At 50.5% G+C, this 21,971-nt stretch overlaps 2 protein-coding genes across 2 annotated transcripts; both read left to right on the top strand.

The window, feature by feature from the left end:
* Positions 1 to 77: 77 nt before the first annotated feature.
* On the top strand, positions 78 to 4,633 carry ZNF503 (zinc finger protein 503). Its single transcript, XM_037055994.1, has 2 exons — positions 78 to 1,347; positions 2,094 to 4,633. The coding sequence occupies exons 1-2, from the start codon at positions 1,045 to 1,047 to the stop codon at positions 3,729 to 3,731; spliced, it is 1,941 nt and encodes a 646-aa protein (XP_036911889.1). The 5' UTR covers positions 78 to 1,044; the 3' UTR covers positions 3,732 to 4,633.
* LOC118993437 (uncharacterized) lies at positions 4,386 to 11,078 on the top strand. The gene is made up of 3 exons (XM_037055801.1): positions 4,386 to 4,389; positions 4,953 to 7,327; positions 10,119 to 11,078. The coding sequence occupies exons 1-2, from the start codon at positions 4,386 to 4,388 to the stop codon at positions 6,317 to 6,319; spliced, it is 1,371 nt and encodes a 456-aa protein (XP_036911696.1). The 3' UTR covers positions 6,320 to 7,327; positions 10,119 to 11,078.
* The last annotated feature ends 10,893 nt before the right edge of the window (positions 11,079 to 21,971 follow it).

Below are 21,971 nucleotides of genomic sequence, written 5' to 3'. Positions count from 1 at the left end.
GAAACAGAGGAAACATGTGACCCTCGCTCCCGCCCCAATCTGCTCGTCTCCGGGCGTCACGTGGCCGGGAAGGGCGGGGAGCCCCGAGCGCTACTCGGAGGAAAACCACCGCCGCTGCCCACCTAGCTTCTGGTTTCTCTGTTGCCAAATCTCGGGAAATCAAATCGGGCGGGCGGACTTCCTCCAGCACCCGCTCCCCACCTTTTCTTACCCTGGCGGCAGCGCCGCGACACGGTTCAGTTACGGAGGGGGAGAGCCTATGCGGCGTCCGAGCCCCTGTGAGCCCCTGGACGTGACAGCCCAGCTATTGTCCAGAGTCCTGCGGGCGCTGCGTTTGAACAGCACCTTCATCTGTTCCTCACACGCACCCTCAAGGAAACGGAGGCTTCAGTTTATTTTCGAGCTGGGAAAAGGAAGGACGACGAGGAGAAAAAAAGAGGGAGGCGGTAGATAGCAAACGTAGAATAAAAGTCCAGCTCCCCCTCGGAGCGAAATCCAGGGAGGGGACGGGCCGCGGGGAGTGGGGGGAGGCGGCGAAGAGGGAGCTGCCCATTAAAACCAGCGCTGAGAGTCCAGGCGGCGGCGGCGGCGGCGCGGGACGCGTCACATCCCCTTGACCCTCCAATCACCTCGGGCTCCCATTTGATTGGAAGGCGGCAAAGGCTTTAATCTCCCCCTCGGTGCAGCTGCTTTTGAAGTGAGTTTCCTCGCCAGAGACCCGGCTGGACAGGCAGCGGCTCACACCGCCGAGAGCAGCTCCAGCGCCGGGCCGCTGGTACGCAGCGCAGGGGCACAGCCGGAGGCGGACACGGCGAGCCACTCGGCAGTCCCGCAGTCGGGCCGGCTCCTCCCGGTCGGCCACGGCTCCGCTGCGGGCCACCCAGGATTATACGCCGCTGGCTCCAGGCGCCGTGAAGGCGCGCTGGGCGCCCTTGGCCGCTGCGCCAGCTCCTCCTCCTCCTCCTCCTCCTGCTGCTCCTACTCCCCGGGCGAGCGCGCAGCCCGGAGCCCGCCCCCCGCTGCTCCCATGTGCGCGGGTGGGTCATGAGCACAGCGCCCTCGCTTTCTGCCCTAAGAAGCAGTAAGCACAGCGGCGGCGGCGGCGGCGGCAGTGCGGACCCTGCCTGGACCAGCGCGCTCTCTGGAAATAGCTCCGGCCCCGGCCCAGGCTCGTCCCCGGCCGGCAGCACCAAGCCTTTTGTGCACGCGGTGCCTCCCTCTGACCCTCTCCGCCAGGCTAACCGACTGCCCATCAAGGTGCTGAAGATGCTGACTGCACGGACTGGCCACATTTTGCACCCTGAGTACCTGCAGCCCCTGCCCTCCACTCCCGTGAGCCCCATCGAGGTAAGGACCCTGTCCCTGGATCGTGCCGGACTGGGACCACCACCCTGGCTGCCGCTTCACGGAATTCCTTTCTCTCCGGATCTGGGGGTGGAAGTTGGTAGCCGAGGAGGTGGGTGTCAAGTGATTCAGCTGTGGGATGGAGAGAGCGGACAGGGCTCCCTCACCTTAAAACGAGGGCAGAAAGAGGGGTGGAGGTAGACTGGGGTGTGAATGTTAGGCGACAAGGCAGCCAAAACTTGTTTCTCTCTTTGGTATTAAAGCCCCGACCCCGACCCAGACCCACTCACTTTCTGCCCGGAAGACGGACGGGGGCCCGAAATACGGTTCCAAAGGCTCAGTCCTCGGGTTGCCCAGAAACTGATATTTGTACACGGCCTCTGAGGTGCAAACCGCCTGAGCCATTACTCCAAAGAATTGGGGATGGGTTGGGAGGTGAACAGTTCTGAGACTACGAGTCAGAAACCAAAATATTTTGTGAGCTTTTAAAAGTCCAATTTAGCGCTTGCAAAAGATACGAAAGATCCTGGGGCGGGGTGGGTGGGGGACGTCCTGCCACCTTTCTCAAGGGTGAGTGCGGGTGCACAGGTGTAGAGGAGGGTGCCGCCTAGAATTGCGCCTCAGGGCTGGGAGGATCTTCGCAGGCCGTTGTGGAGGGGCGTTTGAATCCTGGAAGCCAGGATTGTAAAGGATTTCCCCTTCTTTCTTTTCGCACGTGTCCCCACCACCTTCCGCGTCTGACCCCGCAGCTCGACGCGAAGAAGAGCCCGCTGGCGCTATTGGCGCAAACATGCTCGCAGATCGGGAAGCCCGACCCCTCGCCTTCTTCCAAACTCTCCTCCGTCGCTTCCAACGGGGGCGGCACGGGCGGTGCCGGCGGCGGCGCCGGGGGTGACAAGGACGGAAAGTCGGGGCCCCTCAAGCTGAGTGACATCGGCGTGGAGGACAAATCGAGTTTCAAGCCGTACTCCAAACCCGGCTCGGATAAGAAGGAGCCGGGAGGCGGCGGCGGAGGAGGCGGTGGCGGCGGGGGTGGCGGCGGCGGGGGGGTTTCCGCAGAGAAGTCCGGATTCCGAGTACCGAGCGCCACCTGCCAGCCATTCACGCCCAGGACAGGCAGCCCAAGCTCCAGCGCCTCGGCCTGCTCACCAGGAGGCCTGCTGCCTTCGGCCGGAGGCGGCCCGGAGGGCAAGGATGACAAAAAGGACCCGGACGCGGGCGGCGGCGGTGGCGGCAGCAAGGGCTCCGGAGCCGCCTCGGCCGAAGGGGCACCCACGGGGCTGGCACACGGCCGGATTAGCTGCGGCGGCGGAATTAATGTGGACGTGAACCAGCACCCAGATGGGGGTCCCGGGGGCAAAGCTCTAGGTTCGGACTGTGGCGGCTCCTCCGGCCCCAGCTCCGGCTCGGGCCCCAGCGCACCCGCCTCCTCCTCGGTGCTGGGCTCTGGGCTGGTGGCTCCAGTGTCGCCCTACAAACCAGGCCAGACAGTGTTCCCTCTGCCTCCCGCGGGCATGACCTACCCAGGCAGCCTGGCTGGGGCCTACGCCGGCTACCCGCCCCAGTTCCTGCCACACGGCGTGGCGCTCGACCCCACCAAGCCGGGCAGCCTGGTGGGGGCACAGCTGGCGGCGGCTGCGGCGGGCTCTCTGGGCTGCAGTAAGCCCGCTGGCTCCAGCCCCTTGGCCGGGGCGTCGCCGCCTTCCGTGATGACAGCCAGCTTGTGCCGGGACCCTTACTGCCTCAGCTACCACTGCGCCAGCCACCTGGCGGGGGCTGCGGCGGCCAGCGCGTCGTGCGCCCACGATCCGGCCGCTGCAGCGGCGGCACTCAAGTCCGGATACCCGCTGGTGTACCCCACGCACCCGCTGCACGGCGTGCACTCGTCGCTAACGGCTGCGGCCGCCGCGGGCGCCACACCACCCTCCCTGGCCGGCCACCCCCTCTACCCGTACGGCTTCATGCTCCCCAACGACCCGCTCCCCCACATCTGCAACTGGGTGTCGGCTAACGGGCCGTGCGACAAGCGCTTCGCCACGTCCGAAGAGTTGCTGAGCCACTTGAGGACCCATACGGCCTTTCCCGGGACGGACAAACTGCTGTCGGGCTACCCCAGCTCGTCGTCTCTGGCCAGCGCCGCGGCGGCCGCTATGGCCTGCCACATGCACATCCCCACGTCGGGCGCTCCGGGGAGCCCGGGGACGCTGGCGCTGCGCAGCCCCCACCACGCGCTGGGACTCAGCAGCCGCTACCACCCCTACTCCAAGAGCCCACTGCCCACCCCCGGCGCTCCGGTGCCGGTGCCCGCAGCCACCGGACCCTACTACTCCCCCTACGCCCTCTACGGACAGAGACTGACCACGGCCTCCGCGCTGGGCTATCAGTGAGGGAGGGTCGAGAGGGCTAGCGAGGGAGAGGAAGGAGTGGGGGAGGGGAGGGGCCGCGGGAGGGGCGGGAGCCGGGAGAAGCTACTGCCACCCGCGAGCGGGGACGACCCGGGCCGGGAAAGGAAGACCTGTATACCGTATCTGTCCACCCGAGACCCGGTGGGAAACTCCCGTTGGCCCCGCCTCACCTCCCCACCCAAACTTTATAAAAGTTGGAAAGAATATCATTTGACTTTTTATAGAAAAAGAAGGAAAAGGTAATTGAGAAAGTGTTCATCTGAGGACTGCGCCGGTGGACACTGGTATTTATTTATGTTAGCTCCAAGCGGACCCGTGGTTCTAAAGTGCATTATTTAGTTTGAGCTCCGTAGGTAAAAAGGAAGGGGGAATTAAAACTTGAGGGTAAAAATGGAAAACAAACCCTCCCGTCCCTTGTAGATTATAAATAAATACAAAACCGCCACAGAACTAGAGGTCTTCTCTTTAATGTTACTTTAAAATTGCTATGATTGTATTGTACGTTCTTATTTAATGTCTGATTGAAATACAATTTACATGCATGTTTGTTACAAAAAATGAAAAAAAACAAGTCACAATTTGTCAGCTCTGATTTCAAATTGCAGTTATTTTTAAGGTGTATACCATCGGAAGAGAATGGGTATTTTTTTGTATGTATTCTGGAAGAAAACAAAAAAAAGGAAAAACAATTCTATTCCAAAACCTCATTTGCCTTATTTTGTTCTTTAAAAGGAACACTTAACTATTTTTAATTTTTAAGTCCACCCGCTGAGAAGGGGACAAGTAAGGTTTACGTCATGTACTAAAATAATAGACAATGTATCGCTTTAAAGATTAAAATTCCGTATATTTGATGTATTAAAAGGTTTTACTTCTTATTATCATCTTTTTTGCTTTTGTGGTTGAAGAGAGAAGAGCACGGCGCCCGCGACTTCCCGGACGTGGCCGCGTTTCCGATGGTTTGGTTGTGATTTTCAGGAAAAGGAAAAGGCTTCGGAAGGGCTGGCCAGCAGTGGGGTTTGTCTTAGGAAAAATACTTTGCAAGGAGGTATTTCACAATTTGAAAAGATACTATCCTTAGCTTATCGCTCATTTCGTTTTTAATTTTTCTCTCAGCAGCCTGTTTATTAAAAGTGAAAGAAAAATGGTTTTTGAAATTTTCCTCTTGAGATTTTTGGGAGTTTGGGTTTCGTTTTTGAGCAGAGAGCAAGCGCAGGCCCGGACTCGCCCTCCCCGCCTCGGCCCTGGGGAGACGCCGAGGCCCGCGGTTTCACCCTTTGCTTTCCAAGCATCTCCTTGTCCCGGGCCCGCAGCCGGGACAGACCCGGGGACAGAGGACGCCTGGGAACCTGTTTCCCAGGGCCAGGGAGAGCGCGCCGGAGCCCTCTCATCTCTCGGGGGAAAGTGAGTTCGCCCTCCTTTTCTTCTTCTGGCTGACTTGGGCCAGAGATGGCCGCCAGCCGAGCCCCCTCCAACGCCCTCTGTCCCCGAGGTCCGTGCTCTCTCTGGGCTCCGCACCCGCCGCCAGCCCGCGCCGCAGCTGCTTTTCCGCGTCCCGATGGCCCCGCAGCCGGCGCTCTATCCCGGTCTGCGCCGCAGGGGAGCGCGCTGGGAGCCGACCCAGAAGGTCCTTTAAATTCAGCCCCGCGAGGGGCCTGGCGCTCATCCTCAGCCTCGCCCGGGGGACCAGTTGGCCGCCGAGTGCAGTTCTGAGCTTCGGGCTGCACTCGGCAAAGCTGCGGTGGGACCCTCCGTCCCGGCGCTGGTCCCCGCCGTGCGCACCTCGCCCTTCTCCGAGTTTGGAGCCGCCGGACTGGGCTGCCCGAAGCGCCAGTGGCGCCACGCAGAGAAGAGCCCTGATCATTCCGGGGAGGGGGGGGGCACTGCTTGGGGCTTGCCCCCCCTTCCTGCTCTCACACACACGAGCTCGTACCGCAGGCCTGGGCGTGACTCTGGTCGTCTGGCTGTTTGGGCGCTCACCCTTCAGGCCCGCGGGAGCTCTGGGCCCGGAGCGCGTCTTTCCTGAAATCCCGGGACCACCGAGTCGCGTCGCCGAGCGCGCACCCCGAACTCTCCCCTCCCTGGGGTCAGGCCGCTCTGGGTTCTCCCAGGCTCCGACCCTCCTCGGCGCCCAACTCCTGCTGCCTCGGGAGGCTCACTGCCGCGCAGAGGCCGCCCTCGGCCTCCGGCCTCGGTCGGTCCACCGCGCCGCTCTCGCCGCCATTTGCTCAGAGGTTGGTGACTTTGCAATTTCCACCTCTTCCCAGGGTCCGCCTCACGGTTGCGGGGTCTTTTCCCGGGTTGCACGCAAAGCGGCCCCAGCGACCTCCAGGACGCGGCGGGGAGCTCCCAGGCCTCCGCCTGGAGAGGACTTAGTCGAGACTCCGACGCCGACACCCGGAGGAGGGCAGCCTCTGGCGCCTCCGAACCTCCAGCCTGGACGCCCGGACTCCGGCAACGGGAGCCGGAGTCCGAGGAGGACCCTGGCGGGCGGTGTCCGGGGTCGCCGCAGCGCTGCGCCCACTCCGGTCCCGCTAAGTGAGGCTTGGTTGGGCCTGGCTGGGCCTTAGCTCATCGAGAGCCCCGCCTGCGGAGAAGCTTGCACCCCCGCCCCAGCTCTTAGACCGACAGCAGCCCCCCTGCGAAGTGCGAGGGGAGGCGGTCGTGCGGCCCGAGTCGCGACCCACTCGCGGCCCACGGCTGGGGACGCGAAAGCAGGCCCTGGCTCGCCCTCCCACCGGCGCCGGCCGCTCGCCCCTCCGCGCCGCGCGCTTCGCCCTCCTCGGCCTCGCGTCGTCAAACGGGGGTCCTCGGGCGCCCTAGCGGGTTCGGGCAGAGAGGGGTCTAGAAATTCCCCAGCCCCAGAATTTCTGGGACCAGCAGGGGGACAAACTGGGCACGTTTGTGCTTTTGTGCCCACTCCTGGTATTTCACTAACAAAAATCAAAACCAAACTCCTTAAATTTTTAATGAGACCTCCTTCCCGCAGTAACTACTCAGTGGCAGCAAAATTCCAGGACCGGGGGCCCGGGGGCTGGGGGAGAATTCATCCCCCGACGTGTCGGACAGAGCTAAGTCACCCTGGGCGCAGGGTTAGAGAAGAGAGGGTGCCGGCATGTGCTGAGGGTTGAGGCCGAGGGGCGAGCGCCCTCGGGGAACAAACGCCTCTCCCCGCCGCGCGCCCGGGCTCTCTCGGGCTTTCTCTGGAACTGCCTAGGGATCCGGGCACACCGGTCTGCGGCCGCTGATCCCCCGGCGGAGCGCGGCGTGTCCGCCAGGCGGCGCTGCGGAGTCCTACGGAGCCGAGGAGACCCGGAACCTTGGCCAGCGCTCAGGCCCTCTGGGTGGGGGCCTCCTGGGACCTCCCGCTTCCACCTTCGCTCAGCTTTGGAGCAGTGTTCCAGAGTGTCCTCCTTGCTCCTCTCCTGCTGCGAACCATGTCCTCTGAGCTTCATCACCTGCTCCAGCTGCTACACTTGTGTTCTCCTTGCTTTCTTTCCCTATCCGAGACGAGCTGGCCCAGGTGTCACGGCCACTCCCCAATCCTGAGAGCTCCCACCGCCACCCTGGAGGTTCCGGTAGGTCACCTTGTCTGTCATGCTAAAGTCGTCCCCACGCATTCATACATTCATTCACTCTCATCCACTGATTATTTCCTAGGGCCTACCCCTTCACTGAGCACTGTCCATCAGCCCCTGACACAGATGGAGAACCAGAGGCTAAGTTCAGGACGCCAGTGGCAAGGCCAGCAGAAACCTTTCCCTCCATTCAGTCTCTGCCCCCATCTGTGCCTCTGGTGGTGACACTGAGTGACTCTGGTGTCTTTGGGTGACCTTTAAGCTGTAAGGAAAGAGACGAAAAAGCCCTTCTAGCTGGTGATCCACCTGTGCTTTGGAAACGTGTAAAAGTTGCCCAGAAGGTGAGGCCTGTCCCTGAGACGCCATCTGATGGCCTCTTATGTACATATTGGCTTAGAATCCTCACTCACTGTGGCTAGAGGCCTAGTCGTGCTCAGAGTGACTGCAAAGCCCAGGCTGACCTCATTCTGTTAAGGACTGTGACCAGCTGCATTTTCCTGTGTTAATCATCGCATTCAAACTTCACAAGAATTCCATGAGGTCGTTAGAGTCTTTACCTCAACTTTATAGATGAGGAAACTGAGGCAGGGAAGGACAGGAGCTTGCAGTCGCACACCTAATCAGAGATGGAGTTTATGCAGAGAATCTCGCCTTGGCTGCTCTCAGTTGAGAAGGTTTTCAAATGTAACAATGCCTGGGAACTAGAGGGTCTGTTTTAACTGAGAGGGTAGTGGACATGATTTTGTAACTGTTGTTCTTTCAGATTTCACTGTCATTGTTACTATTATTTTACTTTTCATTATGGAGATTTCTGAACATATGCAGGTGAGGTCACCCAAAATGAGACCTAGAAAAATGCTGTAATAGATGTCCTTAAACTCACCACCCAGCCTCGTGGCTAACTATTTCCTCTCAACCCCCTCCAGCTTGCTTCCCCCCATTATTCTGAAGTGAACACAGACATCTTACCATTTTACTTCCTGAAGTGTCCTCACTTCCAACCGAAGTCTGAACCAATCCGGGGCTCATCCCTCTACCGGGCCTCAGCCGTGGCTTGGTGGGATTGAGGACATGGCTCAAGTTTAGTGATTACACAGCAAAGCTGGGATTTGAACCCATTTCTGTGAGACCCAGAGCCCAAGTACGTCACCATATGCTGTGCTGGGAATCCCCCAAAGCCCCAGGGATAGGGAGCCTCTCCACCTAGTGGGACCCCAGGGCTTGCTCATGGGTGTCTGGTTGTAAAATGGCTCCTGAGCCCCTGGGTGACAGCAGCACCTGATAAAGACACCACAGCACAAGGGACATTGTGACAGTGAGCACAACTTGGAGCCACATGGTACAGTAGAAAGAGTATAAATTTAGGGGTAGGCTGATTTAAATCAAAATTTACCTCCACTACTGGCTCAACTCTGGGCCTTGGTTTTCTCATCTGTAAAATGGGGACATTGATACCAACCTAATAGTGTTATTGTGAGGCTCAAATGAAATAATACATATGAAGACTACTGTCTGCCCTCTCCTGGCTCTTAGTAAAGACAGGTTTGTTTTCTTCTTCTCTTCCCAAAGTGTCATTTTATTATACCCAGTCCTCTTACTCTAGAACTAACTGTGGCCCACAGGCTCAGATTCTCACTCCACCACCTCGCCGTCAGAACGCCTGTAATTATGGTTCATCCTCTGAGGTGGCCCCCATGTGTCTGTCCTACCTTGTCTCACCAGTCTTCACAGTTCAGATGTCTGCCAGCCAGCTAGCTCTTCAATGCCTTGGTTGGTGGTACTCATCATATACTCTTTCCCTGGAATGACTTCCACCCAACCTTTTCCTCAAAGCTCATCTCTTCCAGGAAGCCCTCCAAGTTTTCCCCCACCACACACTGATCTTTCCCTCACTTTTCATTCCCTCAGCACTTACTGCAAAGGCAGAGGGTAGAGGTATAAAGACAACTGGACTAGGGATGAGCACACTGAACCCCTTCATAGCTGTGTGACCATGAACAAGTAATTTAAGGTCTCTATGAAACTTGGCTTCAAAACTATAAAGGATTTAGCATTCCATAGGTGAGCAACACATTTACTGACAATAACAGTGTTAATAAGTAGTATGCATTGCACACATACTTCCCAGGCACTCATCTAGTCCTATTACTATTACAATCTTCATTTGGCAGGTGAGGAAATTGAGGACTGGAGAGAAATAATGTGTCTGTGTTCCAGAGCTCACATCCTTAATTACTGCTCTAGTCCTGTGCCTGGGATCTTTGTCCTCTGCCTTCTTTTCCTAATTTCCAGCAACTCAAAACTTCTGCTTCAAATCTCAGGCCAGGGCTGCCTCCTCCTGGAAGCCCCCTTCCCCGTCATTCCCATTGGATCCAATGCCCTTCTTTTTGCTCCTGTAGCACCTGTCCCTCCCACCATCATAGTCTCTTTACATTTGCCTAATGTCCTAGAATCTGAGACACTGGGAAAGAGGGACTATCTCCTATACTTATTTCTACATAGTAGATGTTCAATAAATATTAGAGGAAAGGAGGGAAATGGAAGGAAAGAAGAGAAGGGGGGGAGACAAAAGGAAGGGAGATGGGAAAGAATGAGGCCCTCTTGGGCAAGATGATTCTTCCAAAGAGAGTAGGAGGAAAAATGGCAGCGGCCTTAGAGGAACTATAAATGTCCTTGCCCACGGCCCAGAACCAGGGACTGGGTCAGCTTCCATGAATCAGGAACTGCATTTGCTGACAATAACAGTGACCCTAAATAGTGGCTTAAAGAGGATAAATGTTCTCTCTCTCAGTCTGGAGGTGGTCAGTTCAGGCTAAGAATGACCCTCAATCATCAGAAACCTAGGTTTCTTATGTTTATGGCTGTGCTACCACAATCAAGAAGACGTCATCCTCATGTCATCTCCAATTCCAAGATTGCTGCTTGAGCTCAGGACGGTTACCTCATTCCAAACAGAAAGGAGGAGTAAAAAGAGGTAAAAGGGTCCCCTCTCTCTGTTTTGATGGGTCTTTCTGGAATTCACACACATTCTTCAGCTTAAACTTTATTGGGTAGGACTTAGTCACATGACCATACCTAGCTGCAAGGGAGGCTGGGAAATGTAATGTTTAGCTGGGTACACTGCTGCCTTAAATAAATTCAGGGTTCTGTTACTCAGGGAAGTGAGATGGTTGGAAGTTGGGACAGAACGTTAACAGACTTCCTGGCAAAATACAGATGATTTCACCCAGAACTAGAGTCAGAAGAGAGCTCTCTTGTTGATGGCTTTCCAGGGAGTCACTGGATGGTAATTTCTACTTCTAAACACAGATTCTTGTTGGTAAAGTGGGGAGGAGTGGCACTTGATAAGCTCACAGAAGTTATAATTTGAGGTTGGTGGGTTTTGTTTCTCTTATGTGCCTGGAGTTGTATTCTGCAATGATTTAAAGTGGGATTTGTCAGAAGTAATTTTTAGCCCTATAAAGAACTTTGGTTACAAAACTTCATTTTGGCCCTGTACCCTGCACACAAGACAAAGCCAGGAAGAAGGGATCATCTTTTAAAAAAACAAAACCAAAAAACCATGGGGTGGAAAAGCAGAAGCGTCATAAACCTACTTCCCATCCCCTTCCATGTTATTAACAAAAAACTGAATAAAGCCTCCAACTCAAAACAGAGGCAAACTGATGCTAAATCAACTTTGCACCAACGCTACCTTAAATAATTATAGCATTACTATGGAAACCTAAAAGAAATAAACCATGACCAAAAAGAACACAAATGGTATCACTGAATCATAGCAACACCTAGGCAAGTTTCAATCATGTCTTCACACCCGCTCTGTGGTGGCCCTCGGCGCACACCTATGCTGCTGGTTCCAGAGGGTGTGGGTGGCAGCAGGGGGCGGGGGCGGGGTAGGGGCTTGGAAAAGGAAGAGGAGAGTCTTAGGACTAGACCGGGTAAGGAGAAAGCAGGGATGTGTAAATGTAAGTGTTTTGGTTGCCCTGTTTCTAGAAGTTTCCTCAGCTTCAGGTCTCAACAAGGGAGAGACATTTCAGATTTCTGGGCTGACCTCTTTGTGTGTCTCTCTGTGTGTCTGCCTTTTTTTTTTATGTGCTTTACAAACATCTCTCCTCCAGACCTTCCAGAGGCAATTCCTGTGGTGTAGGAATTCTACTCACTCCATATCACTAATTCTCAAGCCCTGTGTGGGCTGAGGAAAGAATGCAGAAACCACAGAAACTTCTTTCTTTCTTTCTTTCTTTCTTTCTTTCTTTCTTTCTTTCTAAACTTGGTAAAAGCAATGGCCCTCTTTATAGAACTCAGTACACAACTTTGGGAAAATAATTTCAAGTATTTCATGGATCTGCAGATTTTAAATCTTTGATCTTGGAGGAAATCCGAGCTTTAAATACAAAAAGGGCATGCCCTTGGGAAATGCCCCAAGGGACTCTGGTTTCCTTTCTAAAATTAATGTAACCAAGATGACATTCCAACTACTCTGTGTGATTAACTCTAATAAATAACATTTATGTCAAGCTATCACAGGCCAGTATTAACCTGTGCAACCTTCACAATAACGCTATGAAATGGGCACTATCATTAGCCCCACTTTATAGATAAAGAAACTAAGGCACAAAGACATGAAGTGACTTACCCAAGGTCACAAAGCCAGCAAATGGCAGAGGTGAGATTCTGTTATAGGCTGTTAGACTCCAGGGCCATTATTTTTTGTGCTTTTCACCACTGCCTAGTGGCCTGTACCTCTCTGCACACTGAAGCCACACATATCTGACTTTCTCCCTAAATGCAGGTGTCAGGCCCCACCTAGTAGTGTGCTGTTGTACAATCAGCTCACACTGGCTCCCATGAGCCAGTTATGCACATCCCTTTCCAAGGTCTCATTCTGTGGCATTATACTGTCAGGATGAAATCATTCTGTGGTGGAAGTATTTACACCACCGCAATTGGCAAGCATGACAAGTGAAGGCTTTTCCCTCTATAGTGCTGTTTAGAAAGCATTTACCAGCATACCTCTGGACCCACTTATTCTAGTCCCACTTAGATGGCTACAATCTCCAGAGCCAGCCACCCATGCCCTGAATCAGTGGGAAGCAAGAATCTTCCTCCCTGCCAGTGAGGAGGATTTGGATATGATTTGCTACCTCCAGACTTAGTACGTAGGGATATTTGGAGAGAGTGTAGCTTCCTTCTTTCACCCACCATACACAAGTCATCTTCCAGCTGCCTCTGTGCCTTCCCTCTCCTAGGACACGAGTCCGGTCATCTGGGGGTCTGGACCCTTCTTCAACACAGGTCCAGATACTTTACACCACAGCAGACTGATCAGTGTGAAATGATTCTGGGAGCCGACCTGATGTGGGGAGCCACTGGCTGCCTAGAAGCTTCTGCATCCTTCCCAGCTCTGTACCCCTAACGCTGGACTCTTGGCTATTGATGGCAGCCAGTTCTAGTTGAACTCTGCCCCTGTATGGTTTGCTACAGGCAGCCAACCCCTCCATTCTGCACCACTGGGTACCAACCCTACACCCTCTCCTTCACCTTTGGGACCACCCAGCAAACAGCTCAGACAGTCATGACAATGCACATTCTCTGAGTTTTGTCTACAGAGAAACCCCACCCTACAGCTCATATTCCAGCGGGCCAGGCCTCAGGTGGAGCCTTCCCTGGTACCCTCCCACCATGCAGAATCTCAGGTCACGGGAAAGAAATTGGATGACAATGATGGTGATTATTACCATTTAGTGAACAGTTTCCTTGTGCCAAGAGCTTTGTATTTCTTTATATCTTTTTTAATCCCTACAAGAGCTCTAGGAGATGAGTACTGTGTTACTCTTCTGTTATAAAAGTTTTATTGAGATTCAGAGAGGTTAATATGCCTGAAGTCACACAGCTAATAGGTGTGGGCTGAAATTCCAGGCCAGAGCTATCTCACTCCAAAGTCTATGCCTATAAAAGCTGTGTATTTCAACTCACAGAAATTGCCCACAGAGCTGACTGCTGTGTGGGAAGGGTAGCCCCTCAATACTCCCTTGGGGTTCCCAGGGGATGTCTCCAAGGAGAGCGAGAAGACAACCTTGGCCACCTGTGGCAAGACTACTGCCCAGAGTTGTGAGCCTCCAGCCGTGGAAAGGGAGTGTTCAACTGGTAGGCATGTAATGAGCACCTATTGCATACACAGTATTCTCTTAGGCATGGAGGTAGTGGGAAGATGACCAGGACATGATGTCTGTCCTCAACTTACTGTCCAGACTAGTGGGTCACACAGACAACTGTTGCATCGAGTTGGGCTCAATGACAGAGCTATAATCAGTGGAGGCACAGTGGATTTCCATGTCCTAATTCCCACAGGACAATATGGAGATTCTCCTGGACTGGCATTGGGGTGGTGACTGCACTTGATCTCAGCTTGGACATTGAATAGGCATTTGCTGAGTAGAAAATAGGAGGAGTTAGGAAACCAGGAGGAGGAACCAATGGGATCAAAGGCGTGGAGGCAGGATAGCCCATGAGGGTGTTTGGTAGGTTGTGGCTGTAGCAGAGGCAGTGGGTAGGAATGCAGTGGGAAGAGATGGTGTTTTATTCTTTGATAAGCAATGGGGAGCCATCAGAGGTCTTAGAGCAGAAGCTTTGATATTAGGCTATACTGCGGGAACAAAGAGACCCCCAAATACAATGCCTTAAGGCAGATGATAGAAATTTTTCTTTAGTCTCTATGATCTGTGCTCAGGAGGCTGCTGTCTTCTATGATGTCTTTCAGGGATCCAAGTCCCTCACATCTTTGTGCTTCTTCATCCTCTAGCACATTGTACTCACTGGTGTGGTCAAATATGGACACTATTCCCACCCATGGCAGGAGGAGAGATAGGAAGTCCAGGGCAAACGCTGTCCTTTTGAACAAATGAGGAAGGAGTTATTTATAGTCACTTGGCCACACCAGCTGCAAGGGAGGCTGTGAAATGTAGTTTCTGCCATGTGCAAGAAAGGTGGGGAGAATAGATTTGGGAATGGAAGACTAACCAGGAATCTGCCACATCTGGGTACCTGGCAGACGTTCCAAGGGAGAGCAGACTTTGTCCGGGACATACAGAGTGTATGTTTTTAGTGGGTTGAGTTTCTGATGCCTGCAGCAAGTCAGGGCTGGAGATGTAAATTGTGAGTTGTAAGCAGAGAAGAGAGAGTTGAAACCTGGGGTGTGAGTAATATGTACCGGGGAGAGAAAATAGAAGAAACTACGAAGAACTAAGAAATTATCCTGAAACTCTTGGGAAAGGTATATGAGGAATATTTTGCTAATTTTATTTCCCAAAGGAGGTGGCACCAATATATACCATTCTGTGTACCTTACACGATGGAGTTGACATACCTCCATTTGCAGATGGAGTCTATGTTTCTTTTTTTATTACTGTAGTTTCCAATAAATATTTTATTGATTATGTTGTTATAGTTGTCCCAACTTTCCCCTTTGTCCCCCTCCACCCAGCCTGACCCCCACAGTCAGTCCCCACACTGGCATCCATGGGTCCTTCGTATATGTTTTTTGACTAATCCCTTTACCTTCTTTAAATCAGTCTCCACTTCCCCTCTTACTGCTTAGTCTGTTCCATGTTTCTATGCCTCTGAGTCCATTTTGCTCGTTAGTGTATTTTGCTCATTGGATTCCACTTATAAGTGAGATCATATGGTATTTGTCTTTCTTTCGTTGGCTTCTTTCACTTAGCATAACAGTCTCCAGTTTTATCCATGCTGTTGTAAAAGGTAAGAGTTCCTTTTCTTTGTTGTTGCGTGGTATTCCGTTGTGTAAGCACGGGGTGTAAGTCCCTTTCCCTTCAATCTGGGCAGGCCTGTGGTCAGAGATGAAATAATCCTGCGAGACTCCCAAAGTTGTGAGGACAGGCGATACCGCCGCCTCTAGAGATGCTCACTCTTGGAACCCCATTCTGCAAGGAAAGCGAATGACCACATAAACAGGCCACATTTAGGTGTTCCAGTGACAGCTACAGCTGAAGTGCCCGCCAGCGGTCCCCTCAGCCAACAGCATGGAGTGACAAGCCTCAGCAGATTCCAGCCCCCGGCCTTCGGGCTGCCTCCACTGACCCTGAGTGGAGCAGAGACAAGCCCTCCCAACAGAGGTCTACTCAAATGGCCAATTTAGTTATTTATTTTCTAAAGATTTGTATTTATTTATTTTTAGAGAGTTGGGAAGGAAGAGGGAAAAAGGAGTGAAACATTAATGTGTAAGAGATACATTGACTGGTTGCCTCTGGCATGCCCCTGAATGGGGACCTGGCCCGCAACCCCAGCATGTGCCCTGATCAAGAATCGAACCAGTGACCCTTTGGTTCGCAGGCTGGTGCTCAGTCCACTGAACCACACCAGCCAGGGCCAAATTGCCAATTTATGAACAAAATAAATGTTGTTATTGTCTCAAGCCACTAAATTTGGGAGTCTTTTTCTTATAACAATAGGTGAATGCTATAGGCCAGAATCCCTTTTCCATCCTAGGAGAATACCTCAAGCCACAGAGAAAAGGAGTGACCCTAGGCCAACCTTACCTGCCCCCATAACTTTCCTGTCTGCCTCCTGCTTGTCCCTTCCTCCAACTATGACACATCCCTTATCTGTGTTCCTAGCCCCCAGCTTTCTGTTTTGACCAGCCTCTGGACCCTCAAGATGGCTGCTTCTCTGATCCCCCCCAGTCTGGGCCTTTGGCCTGGCTCCATAGTCCACCTCACAAAAGAGATTCCAAGGCTGCACCCCTTCTCTTCCTTCATCCCCAGAGGCCAGAAGGGTGATCTGGTGGCAGACAGTTGGAAGTAGAGCACAGGGTCTTTGAAATCCAAGGGATGGAAAGTTTCCATGTTCCCCTTTGATATCTGCCTAAGGAACAAATGTCAAACTTGGAAGGATGAGGGTCATAGAGGAAGCTCTGTGGCGAAGAGGAAGACCCAGGGGATAGGGGGTGGGAGGTGACTGGAGGAACCACATGCTAGGAGGACAGCAGAGCTCAGCAGGGACATGGCTTCAGGGCCAGGAGCCACCGACAAGGTGCATTGGTAGGGCGGTTGGCCCAGCTTCACAGCCAGAGCATTACCGGGGCACATTGTGAAATAGTTACCACAATGAAGTTAATTAATGCACCCATTACCTCACCTAAGTACTGTGTGTGTTTGGTGAAAAACACTTAAGAACTACTCTGTTAGAAGATTCCAAGTATACAATACAGTATTATTTGACTATAATCACCATGTTGCACATTAGATCCCCAGGACTTATCCATAAATTTGTGCCCTTTGACCAACATGTCCCCATTTTCCCCGCCCCCCAGTCCCTGGCAACCACCATGCCACTTTCTGCTTCTATGGGTTTGACTATTGTAGATTTGTTATACGTGTGGTGTCATGTATTTGTCCTTCTGTGTCTGGCTTATTTCACTAAAATAATGTCCTCCAGTATCATCCATGTTGCCACAAATGGCATTGATTTTTTTTCCTTTCTTTTGTGTGTGTTTGTGTATTATGTTTTCTTTAGCATTCATCCATCTATGAACATCTAGGTTGATTTCATCTTTTGGCAATGGTGAGTAATACTGCAAAACATGGGAATGCAGAGACTTCCAGTCAAGATGGTGGCATAGGTAAACAAAGCCCCATTAAAATTACAACTAAAATAAAGAATAGCCATCACTCAGAACTGTCAGAAATTTAGTTGAGTGGAAGTCTGACAACTACAGAATTAAAGAAACTACATTCATCCAGACTGGTAGGGGGGGTGGAGACACGAAATGAGCTGGTCCTCCACACACATAGGCTGGTGTGGTACATAAAAATTTGGGAGGAATACCATGGGAGCAAGGAGTGCCAGCCCCATCCATACCAGAGTTCTAACCCAGAGTTCCAGTGCCAGTAAGATAAGTTCCCATGATTTCTGGTGCAAAAACCAGGGGTATTGAGTCAGTGGAAGAAAATTCTGGAGTCCCAAGCAGTTCCCCTTAAAGAACCCACACACAGGCCTATTCGGATCCACTATCTTTAAGCTCCAGCATTGGGGTAGCAACTTGAAAGGCACCAGAGGCATACAGGGAGGAACGGAAGTGTCTGTCATCAAGGTGAGAGCTGGAGGTCAGTGTTCTCTCAAACAGAAAGGTGGGCAGAGGCCATTGTTCCTTTGTGAGCCCTCCCCACCTCAGAACCTCAGAGCCAGAGTTAGCAGGCCAGTGTCATATCTGAGACTGCATTAACCTGACTAATACTGTTTGCCCCACACTGGAGATCACCAGGGACTCCATCCCATCCAACTTACAAGCTCGCCCAAACTGTTAGCCATGACTTTTCCATATGAATGTCTGGTCTTCACTTATGCTTCACAACTTCCTAAATTCTATCAAATATAGAAAACCACTCTGCATGGTGAGGGCCCATACAGGACCCACACCCACAGATAGGTTTTCCAGTGGCCTGCATTGTACCTAGACTGCTATGAGACTTGCTTTTGCTAAAACTTCCTCACCCTGAATTGAGGCAGAAAGTGCTTACCATAATGTCCTAAAATCTATGCTAAACCTTCCAAGGACCAGTGTAACTGTTTTAACCACTTTTCCCTTTGCATTTGCAAATACCCTTCTGTGATGTGATTAGTGTAATCCTCTCCTTTGTTTCTTGTAAAAAGTAACCATGTAAAGTGAACCTGTGCATAGTAAATGAGGACCATCATGTAATGTGACCAGAATAGCAATAAAAGCCAGTCCAGGCAGTGGCTGAGGCTTTTTATCCTCTTGAGAGAAAAGTCATATCATCCCTTTTCCTCCACAGGACTCGGTGGCCCATGTGCATTTCTCATGCTTTATCCACAATGTCACAGACCCCATGAGCCAGGGTCTGCATCAGCTGGCACCTGAACAGGGACCCAGGGCTACAAGCTGGCATTGTGGACAACACACCAACTTGGTTGGAGTATGTGGGCATCAGCCCAGACTCAGTAGTCCATGTGAATTTGTCGTGTCTCATCCATAACGTCAGGGTTCACATCAATCAAACAAGCAACAGCTGGGCTTAGTGAGCCCCCAGCCCCTATATCTCTTGTTAAATGGCCCCAGACCTGGCACTAGCAGCAGCCAGCCTAGATTCATGGTTTGGCTTCACCTGGGAATCTCCAAGTCCAGTACAAGTAGCAGACATCTCAGAATTCTTTACAGCTTGTGCAGGGTGGCCCTGGACAGAATACAGGTGAATATTGACCTTGGCTTGCACCACCTAGAAATTCCCAGAGCCTTCACACCCAGTGGATGACTATAGACCATGTCAGAGCACCACCACCCTGCCTATGCACAGTTGATCCTCCATGGAGAGCAGAGGTTGGTGGTCAGTGGTCACAGCCAGTCTTTGCAGTTCACTGGCCTGGGTAAATCCCTCCCATTGATCTTCCAACAGCAATCAAGGCTCAATTACAAAAGGAGGATATACTCAGCCCACATGGAGGACACACCTCAAGTACCCAGCTGGGGTGATAGGGGAGGTTGTGACACTGGACCTTGCAGGACACCTACTATGTTAGGCCATGCTACCAAGACATGGGGTCATAGCAGCTGCTACCTAATACGCAGAAACAAACACATGGAGGCTGACAGAATGAGGAGATAAAGAAACATGGCCCAAATGAAAGAACAGATTAAAACTCCAGAAAAAGAACTAAACAAAATGGAGATAAACAACCTATCAGATACAGAGTTCAAAACACTGGTTATAAGGATGTTCAAAGAATGTAGTGAGGACCTCAACAGCATAAAAAAGATGCAGTCAGAAACAAAGAAATTTGAAAAAAAGAAACAAAGGATACACTAGTTGAAATAAAGAACAATTTACAGGGAAACAACAGTAGAGTAAATAAAGCCAAGAATGAAATCAATGATTTGGAACATAAGGAAGCAAAAAACAACCAACCAGAACAACAAGAAGAAAAAATCATCCAGAAAAACAAGGATAGTGTAAGCAGCCTCTGGTACAACTTCAAGACATCCAACATTCACATCATAATGGTACCAGAAGGAGAAGAGAAAGAGCAAGAAGTTGAAAATCTACTTGAAAAAATAATAAAAGAAAACTTTCCTAATGTGGAGATGAAATAGACATGCAAGTCCAGGAAGCAAAGAGAATCTAAACAAGATGGATGCAAAACAGTCCACTCCAAGACACATCATAATTAAAATGCCAAAGCCTAAAGAGAAAGAGAGAATCTAAATTCACCAAGAGAAAAGCAGGTACCTACAGGAGCATCCCCATTGACTGTCAGCTGATTTCTCAAAAGAAACTTTGTAGGCTACAAGGGATTGATTGGCAAGAAATATTCAAAGTCATGAAAAGTAGGGACCTACAGCCAAGATTGCTCTACCCAGGGAAGATATTATTTAGAACTTAAGGGCAGATAAAGTGCTTCCCAGACCAGAAAAAACTAAAGGAGTTCACCATCACCAAACTATTATTATATGAAATGTTAAAGAGACTTAATTAAGAAAAGGAAGATCAAAATTGTGAAACATAAAATGGCAATAAACACATATCCATCAATAATTGAACCTAAAACACAAACTAAGCAAACAAGAAGAACAGAAACAGGATACAAACAGCATTTTGATGGTTGCCAGATGAGAGGGAGTGTTGGGCAATGAGTGAAGAGGTGGGACAATAAGAAATACAAATAGGTAGTCACAGAATAACCATGGGCATGTAAGGTACAGTAGAGGAAATGAAGTAGCCAAAGAACTTATACACAGGACCCATGGACATGAACAATGGGTGTGGATGGTCTGAGGGACTGGGGGGGTTTAGGTGGAGTGGGACAAAGGAGGAAAAATTGAGACAACTATAATAGTAAAATCAATAAACACTAATTTTAAAGAACTTGGGAATGCAGATATCTTTTAGAGATACTGATTTCATTTCCTCTGGAAACATACCCTGAAGTAGGATTACTGGATCATATTACCATATGATCCAGTTCTATTTTTAGTTGGTTTGGGTTTGGGTTTGGGTTTGTTTTGTTTTTTTTAGAAACTCCCATACTGTTTTCCATAATGGCTACACCAACTTACATTCCCAGAAAGAGTGTATAAAGATACTTTTTTCTCCACATCCTTTCCAACACTTTTTATCTCATCTTTCTGATAATAGCCATTTTAACAATGGTGAGATGATATCTCATTGTAGCTTTGATTTGCATTTCCCTAATAGTAATGTTGTGAACTTTTCATGTGCCTGTTGGACATGTGTTTATTATTATTTATTTTTAATCCTCACTTAAGGATATGTTTATTAATTTTAGAGAAAGAAAGAGAGACACGCACACATTGATCAGTTGCCTTCCATATACACTCCCACCAGGGATCGAACCTGTAGCCTAGGTATGTGCCCTGAACAGGAATCAAACACTCAGCCTTTTGGTGTATAAGACGACATGCCAACCAACTGACCCACCTGTTGGACATTTATGAGTCTTCTTTTTTTCCCCAATTTTTTCATTTAATTATTTTTCAAGTACAGTTTTCTGTCTATTACTCCCATCCCATCCCACCCCCCATGCTCCCCCTCCCTCCCATTTCCACCCTTCTCAGTTGTTGTCCATGTATCTTTTATATATGTTCCTCTAAATCCCTCCCCTATTTCCCCTGAAATTCCCTCCCCTCTCCCCCCGGTCACTGTCAGCCTGTTCTCTATTTCAGTGTCTTTGGTTATATTTTGCTTGCTTGTTTGTTTTGTTGTTTAGTTTCCGGTTAAAGGTGAGATTATATGATATTTGTCCTTCAACACCTGGCTTATTTCACTCAGCATAATGCTTTCCAGTTCCATCCATGATGTTGCAAAAGGTAGGAGCTCCTTCTTTCTTTCTGCAGCATAAAATTCTATTGTGTATGTACCATAGTTTTTTGATCCATTCATTTACTGACGGACACCTAGGTTGCTTCCAAATCTTGGCCATTGTAAATTGTGCTGCTATGAACTTTGGAGTGCATATGTTCTTTGGGATTGGTGTTTTGGGGTTCTTAGGATACAATCCTAGCAGTGGAATTGCTGGGTCAAAAGGCAAGTCCAATTTTAGTTTTCTGAGAAAATTCCATACTGTTTTCCCATAATGGTTGTGCCAGTCTACAATCCCACCAACAGTGGACCAGAGTCGCCTTTTCCCCACACCCTCTCCAACATTTGCTGTTTATTGCCTTGTTTATGGTCGACATTCTCACTGGTGTAAAGTGATATCTCATTGTGGTTTTAATTTGCATCTCTCTGATAACAAGCGATATTGAGCATCTCTTCATGTGTCTCTGGATCCTCTGTATGTTCTCCTTGCAAAAATGTCTGTTCAAGTCCTTTCCCCATTTTTTAATTGGGTTAGTTGTCTTCTTAGAGTGAAGTCATGTGAGTTCTTTGTATATTTTGGAGATTAAACCTTTGTCTGAGGTGTCAGTGGCAGATATGTTTTCCCATACAGTTGGTTGTCTTTTTATTTTAATGCTGTTTTCTTTAGCTATGCAGAAGCTTTTTATTTTGATGAGATCCCATTTGTTTATTCTTTCCTTTATATTCCTTGCTCTAAGGGACATATCAGTAAAAATGTTGCTGCATGAAATATCTGATATTTTCCTGCCAATGTT

This window comes from Sturnira hondurensis, unplaced genomic scaffold, assembly GCF_014824575.4.
Source record: "Sturnira hondurensis isolate 20B ecotype Veracruz unplaced genomic scaffold, ASM1482457v3 Scaffold0008761, whole genome shotgun sequence".
NCBI classification, from domain to species: Eukaryota; Metazoa; Chordata; class Mammalia; order Chiroptera; family Phyllostomidae; genus Sturnira; species Sturnira hondurensis.
This window is presented reverse-complemented; position numbering and strand designations above follow the sequence as displayed.

What these genes read in the sequence shown, in the direction of transcription:
- ZNF503 (XM_037055994.1), top strand. Translation starts at nt 1,045, where the DNA reads ATGAGCACAGCGCCCTCGCTTTCTGCCCTAAGAAGCAGTAAGCACAGC. An exon ending in CTCCCGTGAGCCCCATCGAG is followed by an intron (nt 1,348 to 2,093) that starts GTAAGGACCCTG and finishes CTGACCCCGCAG; the next exon opens with CTCGACGCGAAGAAGAGCCC.